The 13924-nt window shown below is 35.6% G+C and overlaps 1 protein-coding gene across 4 annotated transcripts in view; it reads right to left on the bottom strand.

The window, feature by feature from the left end:
- Nucleotides 1-344: 344 nt before the first annotated feature.
- The window catches only part of LOC129237154 (lipid storage droplets surface-binding protein 2), a 28353-nt gene continuing 14773 nt past the window's right edge, over nt 345-13924 (bottom strand). Inside the window, exons 2-5 of one of the 4 annotated variants that reach the window (XM_054871655.1) lie at nt 9180-9617; nt 6549-6599; nt 1999-2156; nt 1517-1774 (exon numbers count right to left, since the gene is read on the bottom strand). In XM_054871655.1, the coding sequence (XP_054727630.1) occupies nt 1643-1774; nt 1999-2156; nt 6549-6599; nt 9180-9617 (779 nt within the window). In that variant the 3' untranslated portion in view covers nt 1517-1642. Of the gene's footprint in view, nt 1775-1998; nt 2157-6548; nt 6600-9179; nt 9618-13924 lie in introns of all 4 variants that reach the window. The other 3 variants (XM_054871653.1, XM_054871656.1, XM_054871654.1) reach the window with 3 other exon arrangements.

Here is a 13924-nt window from a genome sequence, read left to right as displayed (position 1 = left end):
CTATATTTTTTAGTTGTTTCCATTGCTTTCGCAGTAATTCCTCTTCCTTTTGTTTGTTTATTCATGCGTTCTTACGACACGGCAAATTCGGAAGGCGCAACCTTGTATTCTATCATCCTCACCCATCCTATATAACTCACTATTTTACAAATAAATGTAATTTTAGCGCCTCCAAGATAGGTTTATTTATACCAGTTGCTTCGTCTATTCGCCACTTGTTATCGCTTGGTGAAAAAAGAAGCCTATTGTGAAATTCACTAAGACAAAGTAGCCGTACCACGGTCATGATGCATTCTCTTCATCGCGGCTTTCTCATTTACGAACTAATCCAAACAAACGAATGCTTTCTTATTTTCCACAATTCTTTATTATTTCAGCATAATATTTGTAATGCATACATTTTATTATAATATTTTTTTTTTTAATTAGGTAGTTAAAGTTAAAATATGATAATGAATATGCACTCAGAAAATAATTGAAACACATTTTCTAGAATGTAGAACATACAAGTATGTATGCACTTAAGTATGTATGTATGTATGTAGGTATGCAAATATCTTCAGCGCAGCTAACGACTAATGATTGTATTTAATTATCATATACAATAACTAATTGTTAAACTTACAGTTTAACGCCTAAAAGTAGATAAAAATACATAAATGATTAGACAGTGGTGTGCAAGAATGAATAAAACTTTTGATTCTTTCGCTTCTCAGAGGATCATGCGATCGCACTTATCATGATTGACTTATGAAAACTTATACGTGCATTACATAGTATTTACAGCTTTGAATATCAAACACATGCATACACATTCCCGTAACTGAGCAATGTTTTCAGCGAATTGTTCTTCGAGCTGGCTGTGTGTATGCAGGGGTGTGATATTTTCTTATAATTATCTACTAGTTACGCATTTTTGTTTACACATGTACATACATGCTTACTCTTCCTTCGGCTTCTTGTTTCTTCTTAATAAATTCACTTAATAGGTATGCACGTAAGCGCGATTTAGAGCAGTAAACTAAGTATGTATGTATGTGCGTATGTCTAAAATTTCATTCAATCAAAAACGAAACATAACGCGATTGTTATTCAACCGAGCCATTGCTCAAATTTCAATCTACTATTCACTCTTCTCTGCTCGCGCTCATAGATATTCAAACTTTATATAAACGAAAATTTACGAATACACATGTATGTAAAAAGAGGTTTAATAAAATATGTATGCGAATTCATTTTCGAATAATTTCTATTTAATTCAAGTGTTATTACTTTTTAGTTATATATAGAATAGGGCATCTATTTTTTATGGCTTAGTTTCCCTTTGGCGGCGTTTTATTCTGGCTGCTTCGCTTTGTCGCCGAAGAAGTGGTGGGAGGTGAGCCTGCAGCTGATGCTGGCGCTGATGTTGGCGCTGATGTCGGCGCCGCAGCCGGTAAGGATGCTGTAGATGTTGCAGATTTGTTGGTGTAGGGTAGAGCGACTACAGTGCATTTGCTCGCCGTGGTAGGGGATGTGCTGCTGGGGCTCGGACTAGCATCTGCTATGGTCGATTGTTCAACATTTGTGCCCATCGATGAGTTGATGAAATTAATATATTGATGCAATTTCAAAGCAGCTATCAGTGAACTGAGATAGTCGTTTAAGTTTCCCTGCTGCATGCGCTTGATCTGTCTGGATACGTTCTGATAGACACGACGCGAGATCTTGTGCGAGAGTCGGCCAACGGTCTGGACAGTGTGGAGTACGGGGTCCTCGGTGGCGGAAACTGGTGCTGTAAGCAGAGAAGAAAAATATTTTAGCTATGGAAAACATTGGAAGACTAAAAGAGAAGCTTAATACATAGACTAAACTTTAATATTTTAATTAATAAATTTAATATTTTTACTTAACAGTACTTAGTTTTATATGGAATGTAGTTACGTATTATATACATAAGTATTGTATATTTACATATTTATGTTATATTATAGCTTCAGCGTTATACTACATTCTTACCATAAAATTGTTAATTTCCCTATCGATTAAATGTATTATTTCAGGATTACGGCTAACATAATCTACAAGCTCAGTAATTATGCGGAACGACATTGATAGGAAAACAGTGGAGGCAGCCACTAAGAATCTTAGATCGAGTTCAACATCTTGTTGATCGACTATAAGTAAAAGAGAGACAGAGAAAATCAGGGATGAATTTAACAGTGTACAATTGATTGAGCACAACAAAAATAGTATGAATACCGTATGGGTTGTTTTCTAGAGAGAAATTAGGAGAAAAATGCAACTTGTGAGAGGAAGGAGATGGGAAAATGAGTGAGTATATTTTATAAATATTTTCAAGGCTAATTAATTGATTAATTAACTGTATGCAGTTGGAGAAATTTTAACGAATGAATTTGAGAATTTGAAACCGCAATTGATTTTGTGAGGGAAATTTTCTTTTGGGGGCAAAGACTATTTACCCAAAATCATATCAGCAATTTAGCATCACTGATAAATTAATGCATGTATGAAATTATACGTAAAGTGTGCCTATTACAATTCTGCGATTGGGGCGCCTGTCCTGATCTTGAATTCATGAAGGTCTGGAGAGTTCCTAATATTTGAAATAAATAAAATTGCTGGTATTTCACCAGTAATTTCCGATATGATTAGGTACCAAAATGGTATGCTAATAAAAAGTTAAACTTTCACTAACATTGAAGAAAGTATCTAAAGGGTTTTTCAATAAGGGCGGGTAGATGTTGAAATGGAATAAAATGGCGTTTGCTGTGTGGCACGTAGCGCCATCCTCCTGGAACCACATGTCATCTAGGTCCATATGGTTCAATATGGGCCATAAGAAATTTGAAGGGCCACCACGTCTACCGAAAAATGGGCGCAATGCGCGCAACGTTTGCGTTAATGAACACTCATTTTGATAATAAAGTTTTATCATTTAAACGTTCTGTTCAATCGTGTAACTTGCCATGATGATTTGGCATAAACAACTGAATAATAAACAAAAGATTTGACAGATGTCACCAAAACAAAATGGCTGCCACAGGGCGCCAAAATCGAACCGCGCCAATTGAAAAACCCTATATAATAAATGATCAGTTGTCTTCGTGAAACTAATAATATTCTTAAGGTTCGAAAAGGTCACTTTGAACCAGCGTACCCAGTTATGTGTTCATATGTATCCACAGGAGGTAGGGCTGCAACCTGCACCATAGTTAGGTTAAGAGCCACAGTTTAATGTTTGTCTCACTAAAAATCTTAAATTTTTCAAACTCACTACTGCCAAGAAGCATCAATACTCGTATACACCTACACCGGCGGCAAGAAAATACGAGGGGTGCCTTTTATATGTCGGGATTTGGCAACCCCGGTGTTGCAATCTGGCAACTGACAGCTGTATCGCAAAGTTTGACATTTTTTGGCTTTTACGTACTCAGAACGTTTTGAAATACCAGCGCTATTTGTGTTGTTTACAGTAACTTAAAAGATTCATCTCGGTCCAAAAATGGAATTAAATCGTGAATATTTTCGTGCGATTATTTTTCACAACTTTCGACGTAGATTAACTCAACAACATTGCATGGATGAACTTAATTCATTTTTTGGCGATGAAGCTCCATCAAGGACCAGTGTTTATCGATGGTATGGTGAATTCAATCGTGGTCGTAGTTCACTCCAAGACGAAGGTTCACGACGTTAAGGTCGTCCAAAGTCAGTTGTTGTTCCGAAAACCATTGATGCTGTGCGCGAACTGATATTGCAAGATCCTCATGTGACCTATCGTGAGATTGAGACAATCTTAGGCATTAGTGGGACCAGCATACATTCAATATTGCATAAACATTTGACTGTCAAAAAAATTTGTTCGCGTTGGATCCCATACAATTTGTCAATCGCTCAAAAAAAGGCTCGTGTCGATTGGTCGAAGGAAATGCTCAAAAAATACGATCGCGGGGCTTCGAAAGACGTCTATGACATCGTGACAGGTGATGGATTTACGCGTATGAGCCCGAAAGTAAACAGCAGTCGACTGTATAGGTGTTTCAAGATGAGCCAAATCCAACAAAAGTTGTTCGCGCACGAAGCAGTTCCAAGCAAATGGTCGCCTGTTTTTTCGGAGAAACTGGACATGTCGCAACCGTACCACTAGAACAACGCAGAACAGTAAATTCTGAGTGGTACGCAACCATTTGTTTGCCAGTTGTCTTCCAAGAAATTAGGAAAACCAATCGCCAAAGACGGATCACTCTTCACCAGGACAATGCGAGCTCTCACACATCGGCTCAAACAACTGCATTTTTGAGCACCCAAAACATCGAATTAATGGACCGTATGGTCCTGACTTGGCACCGAATGACTTCTTTTTATTCCCGTACGTAAAACACAAACTGAGAGGTCAACGTTTTTCGACACCTGAAGAAGCGGTTGCGGCATTCAGAATGCATGTTTTGGAGGTACCTCATTCAGAGTGGCAAAAGTGCTTCGACAATTGGTTCAAACGCATGCAAAAGTGTATAGATCTTCATGGAGAATATTTTGAAAAACAATAAAGTGATTTTCGATGATTAAAATTTGTTTTTGTTCTCTAATCCCGACATATAAAAGGCACCCCTCGTATTATACTTTTTCGCCTTCGTGTCTGCAAGCGCGAATTTGGCGAAGTGGAATATTTGTAGCCTCGGATTTGTAGCCTCGGGCTACCCAGTTGGTTCGAAGATTGATACAAGAAATGTATTCTTCCAAGAGCTCAACACAAATATCAAAACTAAGCTGCCACATTACCTCCGTTGATGAGCTGAATAATGCGTGCGAAATTCGTCATGTGTCATGTGGAATACCTGACTTCCTGTTTATTGCTTCTGAATATTGAAGCATTGAATTGGTTATGGCAGTGGCTACGATTTAAAATTTATTTGAAACTAAGTGGGTTAGCCTGCTTGCGGTATGATAGGGGTGGTTTCTAGGGGTTAGGGCTGTGTGTGACTCGGTACCCAAAGGTTAGATAGTGTAGGGGTGTGGTGAGTCAGCACACTTATGGTGTGAGACAAAATTTTAAGAAAAATAAGACTCAATTCAAGAAAATTAGTAATCGACTATATCATGTCTATGTTATCTCAATCGATTTTCAGGTGTAGGAAAATTTAGAAACATGAAAATTTCAAAATGCGATATCTCAGCGAAAAAAAAATGATATTTGAGCAAACTCAACGCCATTTGAAAAAAGAAGGCTTGTATTTAAAGATGCCATCCTTTAATTTTGGTGAAAGAAAACATCTGCAAGGCTACATAACCTCAAATATGGGCAAAAACGGGGTTTTTTGCACTTTTAAGTTAGGATATCTCGAAAACCAGAGCTGATAGAGCAATTCTGAGGCCAGATTTGGATTCAACGCATCATAAACCTTTGGAAATATATAGTCTGGTTTCTGGGTCTGAATGTTGGTTAAATTTTGTCGGCTTGTGTTATTATTGAAATATGTTTATCAACATAAATACAACTCAGAATATTACAAAATAAGGAGGCTGCGCAACTCAAACTTTGCCAAAATGTCGGTCACAAATTTAGCGCCCAAAAAGCGTCGAATTAACTTACATTTGTATGTAGGAAAATAATTATTCTAAATTTTGATGGTACAGCTTAAAAAAAATGTGTTTTTTGTTAAAAGCTATTATCTCACTAAAATGCATTAAAAAAAAACTAAATAAATAATTGGCGCGTACACTTCTGTTAGGTGTTTGGCCGAGCTCCTCCTCCTATTTGTGGTGTGCGTCTCGATGTTGTTCCACAAATGGAGAGACCTACAGTTTCAAGCCGACTCCGAACGGCAGATATTTTTATGAGGAGCTTTTTCATGGCAGAAATACACTCGGAGGTTTGCCATTGCCTGCCGAGGGGCGACCGCTATTAGAAAAATGTTTTTATTAATTTTGCTTTCACCGAGATTCGAACCAACGACCTCTCTCTAAAATGCATTACATTTGTCAAAATTTAGTGCAATTAATTTTATGATTTTAGAGAAAAATGTGTGAGGGTGAGGCCAAAAGTGTTCGCAAATATAACAGTATTATTATCTGTTGACTTTCAGGATAGTCAAAAAATGTAAATAAAATAATTAAAAAATAAAAATAAAATAGTATTTCAATAAATGAAAAGTTAAAATGGTTGATTTCAAAAACTAGAGACAATTTTTACACGAAATTTTCGCCTACTATCAAATCGCACCCGAACCGTAAATTATGTGTGTGTAACGCGCGTAAAATTAGGATTTTAGTAATAATAACAAGTTTTTTATGCAAACTTTCGGTACAAATTGCTGTTGTACTAAAACAAAATCACATATCGCTCTAATGAGTGTCACTATGCGAGTGGAAATTAGCAACAAAATTGTGAATGTGGCATGCAGTGCAAGGTTATTTAAAAAAAAGTCATACGAGCACCAAAGTATGTATGTAAGTAGGTATAGTTAACTGTTAATATTATTATTATTGTTATTATATTGTATATTTTTAATTTGCATGCCAAGTTAGGGAGAGATATTTCAACTTACTGTCATTTTCAACGTGCTTGCCATTTTGCGCGACAGCAATTTGTTTTTTATCTGAGAATAGAAATTTGTTTCGATATAAATGTGTGTATTGTACAGAGAAGGTGGGGGGTAGCCGCAATAACCACATACAATTCTATATACGAGTATGCATTTATTTACACTGATTTATTTAAGCGATGCGATGATGATGTTCACATTTTGAATTTTGAAAGTTAACGGCTTTTAATATTCATTTCTTTTCTACAAACTAAAAAGGAAAGAGAGAAAGCAATACATTAGGTGCAATGGGTTAAAGGTGCAAGAGAGCAAGCGAAGAATTCGTATAGATGGAAAGCCAAAGGGAGTGAAATAGTTGATGAATGAAAATGTGGAAATTCATTTGCCGGTATGCAATAATTGATAACTTAAAAGTAAGGAATCTGCACGGTTTTTGAACAAGCGAAACTATTAACTATTAATATATACGTAGGTATATATTAAAGAAATAATTATTGTGTGTTTAATTTTCTCTTCATTTCGTTAGAATATTATATATAACTTTTTTTTTTTTTGTTTTTTTTTTTTAATTTTGCCTTATTTTATAATTGAATATTTTCACGTAACAAATTTAAAATAAATATTAAAAGCATATTAAATACTGCGCACTTAGGATTTTGATGTATCGGATGCTTTTTTAGCTGCAAGAGAACTATCGATATCGATAACTATGATTTGACAGCTGTGAATGGCGAACTGTGTTCACATTGGTATTCAGTAAGAAGGTTTTGGCAAGTCATCATGAAGTGTGGAAATTTACCTACTATCATACTTTGAAAAAAAAAAAAAATAAATAAATCTGTTGGCGAAGTTCATAGAGCAGAATGTTAAAAAACACGCCGAAATATCGAATCCTCATTCTTCTCAACTTCTTGGCTTTTGTCCCTCGACTACGTGGAAAATTTTACGGGAGGATCGTGGCTTACATGCCATTAAAATACAGATTGTGCAAGAACTGAAGTAGAATTAATGACAACATTGCATTTGGTCTTAAAAAGACGGATAATATTCTAACACTAGGTCAATTAATTTTTCGTTCTTAATTTCTAATATTCAAATTTTTATCGCAAATATCAAAAGAAATGTAAAGGGAAAAACCAAAATTCAATAGGTACATATGGCTACGGTTATGGCTATGGCATTATGGTGCGGCACCTATAACCGTTAAGTTTGATCAGAACAGCTGATTACAATGGTTACGGTTATGGCTAGGGTACGGCACCACTAATTGCAGCTTAAAGGACTGAAAAACTTGTCCGTTTATGGGAGAGTTAATCGCTCAAAAGAAAAATTCTTAGGGATTTGTGGTATGTACTGAAAAAAGTTTCCTTCTAAGACTGGTGTCCGTTAGGAGAGAGTATACTGGATGTATTAAATAGTTCAGCGACTCTCATCCAGTCGACGCTGCAAGGTGAAGCTGGCGGTGCAGCAATTTCAAAGCGCACATTTACTAGGGAAATTTGTTTTTGTAATGATCAAAAAGGTGGAGTGCAACAAAGTCGGATCTCATTTTGTGTGTAGGTCTACTTTATATATATACTTTATGTATATATATATATATATATACATATAATTGGCGCGTACACCATTTTTGGGTTTTGGCCGAGCTCCTCCTCCTATTTGTGGTATGTGCCTTGATGTTGTTCCACAAATGGAGGGACCTACAGTTTCAAGCCGACTCCAAACGGCAGTAGCGGGGGCTACTTTGATCTAGGTCTACTTTGGATGCATATAATTTTACTTGCCAATGAAGCAAATGAATAAAAATACCAACTCTGCAGACAAATATTATCTTCGTTGCCATTTTATTTGAAAAAGGGCATGACAAGGAGAAAATCACTGCATATAGACCATTTAAGTTCGGATATGCCTAGGAATCGAGCTTCTCCAAGAAGGTGTGCAATCAATATATAGATTTTTGCACATATAGACGGATCACCTTATCACTTATCCACGATATATATAGATATCTATAAATTATATTCGCCAATATTGCCATATGATTATTGTGTTGTACAGGGTTGGCCATCTTAAACTGACCCATGTGATTATTAAAAAAATATGGAAAAAGAAACATTTTTTTGTGTTTCATTGTGAAAAACATTTAATTTAGTTCAAGGAGATTCGTTTACATCACTTTTTGAATATGATATCGCGCAAGTGGTCGCCCTTAGCTCGTATAGCGTAATGTGCCCGTTTTTCGGCGTTTTCCATAGTTTTGGCCAGCGTCTCGGCCGATATGGCGGCTATTTCCCGTCGGATATTGGCCTTAAGTGCGCCTAGTGTCTTTGGCTTGTTGACGTAAACCTTAGATTTCAAATTACAGTAAAAAGTTATAGGGTTACTCAATGGGTCAGTTTAATATGGCCAACCCTGTACATATCCTTTACTTAATACCAATTAAGAGCGCAATGAATATTAAGAAAAATGGTTAATTTTGGTTTATCACAGACACCGTTACGTGCCCGTTTTAGTAAATACTATGAATGAAACTTTTTATTCTATATGCACGATATATACATAATTTGTGGTGTTAATCGAAATTCGAGGCTTTTAAATATAATAGCCCGAATTGTAAAATCAAATAACACTCACCATTATCCTCCTCAACATCGTCCTCGCCTTTAGGGAAATAGTATTCCAAGAGTCGTTCCGCCAAAGCCGTTGTAGTATCAACGCCCGAAACGGCAAGACTGCCGTACTGTGTTGCCAGCACCTCATTTGCCTTGGCCCACGCCAAATCTTTCAGTGAGGCCGCCTTTTCCTGACCGGCTGCCTTGAATTTGGTCACTCGTTCAATATGTGGCTGTACTACTTCGACCACTTTGTTCTTAGCCTGGTTGTAGATTTCCGTTGGGGTATCCTTAATAATGGGTGCTGAAACTTCTAACTTGTCAATACCCTTGACAAGTGTCTGGTCCACATATTGTATGGGGCGATCGAGCTTCGAGACTATCGGTGCGGCCGTTACAACAGCGCGTGACACGCAATCCTCAGCGGCATTGAGTGCCCAATTGAAGACACGATTACGGCCTGCGAGAAATATAGAGAATAAAATTAAATACTTAAAGGCCACTAATAGTTTAAATCACTCTAAAAATCAATTCTATTCATAAGTATAAAAAAAAACTTGAAAAAATTAAAACGAGTTTGACAAAACTTTTTAAATATCTATTATTTCTTGTCCTATTGTAATTTTATAAATTCACTCTTTAACTAAACTACTGTAAGCTAAAAATTAATTTTTGTAGACATCGTGGCAGATAGTGGTTGGCACAAAGTATGTACATACGAGTATAATTAAATCACATGTTTCCCCTATTGGAACTGATAAGCCTGAGCTGATTTCTTGCTCATAAATATTTAAACAATCTTTCAAGTGCTTTATGGGGCATACAATTCCACTAATTTCCCTCAATTGGTTTAACCCGACCAAAGTACTAGAGGAGGTATATATATATATGTATGTATGTATGTGCACAAAGTGTTGGGAATTAATAGAAAAAGCGCGTGTAGGGAAACATTTCAAACAAAAAAATTATTTTTCGCCCAATAATTTTTTTAAGAACAAAAAAAATATGTTTTGCTCCCAATTTTTTTTTTTAGCAAAACAATAATTTTCTTAAGAACAAAAAAAAAATTATAAAAATATTGAATATCTCCGGTTCATATTTCATTTCACTTTGATAAATCTGAAAATTATTAAATTAAAAAAAAAGTTCAGTTTACTTCTTACGAGTACTTTGTTCAAATCTCCTAATTTTTTTTTTTTTTTTTTGTTTTTTTTTTTCACTTTATTTTGTATTCTGTCTATACTTACAATTCTTAGAAGACATTTTACAAATATTTGGTTACATTTAAGAGTGGCTTTGATTTTAGTATTAAAGGAATATTTCCAGTGAAATATATTCAATATTTTATAGATGGCTCTTGGACGAGCTGAATTGGTGTTTCTCTTTTCAACCTTAAAAAGACACATGATGGTGACATGAGGGTAGAGGCCAGTTGATTTGGGTGCGATTGAAGTCGATTTCGGTATTTACTGGTTACATTTTGTATTTCCTCTTTTATTGAAGGGATGTCTAAGTCCCGATGACTTTGGGCATTTGTCACGTACCACGGAGCGTTGACTAGGGTGCGTAGAGTCTTGGACTGGAAACGCTGCAGAATTTCCAAGTTTGAATTTGACGCAGTACCCCACAGTTGGATTCCGTAAGTCCAGACTGGTTTTATCACAGATTTGTAGAGGATAAGTTTGTTGTCCATTGAGAGGATGGATTTGCGGCTTAGCAGCCAGTACATATTACGAAATATTAAACCTAGAGCTTTCCTTTTTGCAAAGATATGCGTTTTCCACGTAAGCCGTGGAAATGAAAAAAAATTTTTGAAGAATTGACGACAGTGTCCCAAATACTTGTATCACTTGGCATAGAATCGCTCATAAATAAAACAATTCCTGCACATAAAAACGAGCCTAGAAGCTTTTAAATGGTACTTAAATGCTGTGCTGCATTAAGTCCATCCCATTGATCATTGCAACAAAAGTCTAAGCAGGAGTAACAAATATTATAGTTTCAATTCTTACAAATATAGTTTGTTGTTGTTTTCGTTGTAGTCTCAACGTTGTAATAGCATACAAAATTCTATTGATTACATACATACATTTTTAGTAAGATGTTGCTAGTGACCCAGCGGTCGTGGAAACGTAAAAATAAATATTTAATTACTGTTGTTGTTGTTCTTGTAGCGGCATGAACATCCCCATAAATGTTTGGGGAATGCTGCTGCAATGACAGTCATTGGCCGGATTTAAATCCAACCAACTGGCGTTTGAACGATATATAGGGTTTTTCAGTAAGAGCGCTTCAACTTTTGAACTTTTTTGAATAAAACACAAACGGTTTGACTTTTTTAACTAATTTTTTTTTATTATCGAGTTTGAACATATACATTTAAGTATGAAATTCGAGTTCTTTTGCATGACCACCGCGTGCACGTTTTACGAAGTCCAATCGTTGAACCCAATTTTCGACCACTATTTTGCATAAATCGGCCGAAATTCCAGCAATTTCGCGTTCAATATTGGCTCTGAGCTCAAAAATCGTCGCCGGCTTGTTACTGTAGACCAATGACTTCACATAACCCCAAAACGGGATGGCTTGTTAAATGGACCGTAAAATGGCCGTAATGCTCTTAAAGCAGCAGCAACAGAACGATTATTTTCATAAAAAATTTGCACGATTTGTAATCGTTGCTCAAGTGTGTAGCGTTCCATGATGAAATGTATACTAATGAAGTTTACAAATGACAAGCGAAAAATAAAAAATATTGCGCCGTTCGCCGTCCCTATCGGAAAAAAGTTGAAGCGCACCTATTGAATAACCCTATATAATTTGTCTCAATTAATGCTGATCGAAAGTGTCCAAAAACGGGCGAAAATACATTGTAAAAGACATCGTCGCCACCTGTTACTTTTATAGATAAAAGAATTACCGCGCACTACAGATGATCCGCAATTCGGTACTAAGTTGTGAATTCCCCTTCATTGCATATACCTACATTAGGGCGGGTCGATTTAAAAATCGCTCATTGCTCTGCGAAAATCGTATTCTAGGGATCAAAATAAGAAACTTTGCCGAAGGAACCATACCTCTAAAACGAATTCTGATGTCCCCCAGAGAAAAAAACCTGTAAAAAACAGTGCATGCTTAGCTTTTTTAATAGAATATAAAATGGTTTGAAAGGAAGTTATGTCGGGTATTCGGCATGAAATAGTGTTTACGTTTGTGTATTGTTTAGCCACCAGCATTTTTTATTAATATCAAGGGCTTCTATTTTGTCGCTGGGGGAGATGTATGTATCAAAACGTTGGTTTTCTCTGTTAAGGGGTAACACCACCGTAAAATAAACACGATTTTTGAAGAATTTTTTTGTATAGAAGGAAAGGGGAAACAATCACTCTGATTTGGGAAGTTATTACTTATATACTAAAATACAAAACTACAAAGTTTGATCGAAAAATTTTACAAAATGGCGGCATTGGAGACATTTTTGTAATGTGGTTTCTCTTGAAGGAGCTCCGCGGCACGCAGCACAGAGGGTGCAAATTTTAATCTGGAACAAAGAAACATTTTTTTTTCTTAATCTAGATAAGAATAGCTAGAGAAACACGTAGGGGATTTAAAAAATATTTATTTTTGTGGAATTAGCAAGCGTTTGAAGGAAAAAAACTCTATTTTGGACTAAAAAAACGGCACTTAAATAATTATAACAATCGTTTAAATTAATCTATCGAAAATCCCCTACGCTCTTCTCTTAAGAAGGTTATTATACAGACGTAGTGAAAAACCTGATTAAAAATATTTAAAATTGTTTGAGTTATGCTGCGTGCCAATTTCAGAAAACGTGTTTTGAGAAAAACGCGTTTAAAGTTTGGAAATTTGGAGAAGTCGTTTGGTAGCAGTCACTAACGCTTGGTTAAAAGCTTCAAATATTTATGAAATAGACTTCGGTAACGTATAAAACTTTTTGTTCTGTATTTTAAAAGGTTCAAAGAATTTTTTAAGCTTATAAAAAAAATCAATTTTTTGAAATTTCTACAGTGGTGTTACCCCTTAAGGGCTTTTGACGTGATTGTTTTAACGTTGGCTCTGCTATGAATGTGATAAATTAACAAACATCTTTAATTTTGTTGTAAAATTATGCAATAAAAAATTGTTAAAGTTAAAAAATGATAAAAAAAGCACTTTCTCCAGGTTTAATCAAATAAAAATCAGAACTAACTAGTTTGAATAATTACTTGTTGTACATCATTTGAAAGGTCTGACAATATCATTTTCAAAACATATAAAATATTGAAAATCGGTGAAAAAATGACTGAGATATCCGTAGACTACCGCGCAAAGTCTGAAAAAACGGTTTTTCATAAATAAATAAAAATTGGAGGGTACAAAAAATATAACAAAAATATTTGTATGCATTATTCGACCATATAAAGAACCTACAGTGTGTAATTTGTCAGGTGTATTTCGTTTTTTTTTTTTTGTAGCACAGTGTTATCGGTATATGGTCCTTATTTTGTATAAAACCGTTCTTATCAGAATTCGTTTTAGAGGTATGGTTCCTTCGGCAAAGTTTCTTATTTTGATCCCTAGAATATGATTTTCACAGAGCAATGGGCGATTTTTTTGCCTCCTCACAAATCGACCCGGCCTAACCTACATACATACACACATGCATACTACATACTTCCCCATTTGCACATTTCTCGAATATCTTGCCCCACCTTATAACACAAGTGCACAGCAAAGAACTGCTTACGCTTGGCTTGTTGTTGATTT

This window comes from Anastrepha obliqua, chromosome 2 (assembly GCF_027943255.1).
Source record: "Anastrepha obliqua isolate idAnaObli1 chromosome 2, idAnaObli1_1.0, whole genome shotgun sequence".
Taxonomy (NCBI): Eukaryota; Metazoa; Arthropoda; class Insecta; order Diptera; family Tephritidae; genus Anastrepha; species Anastrepha obliqua.
Note: the sequence above shows the minus strand (reverse complement) of the source record. Positions and strands in the feature narration are given on the sequence as shown.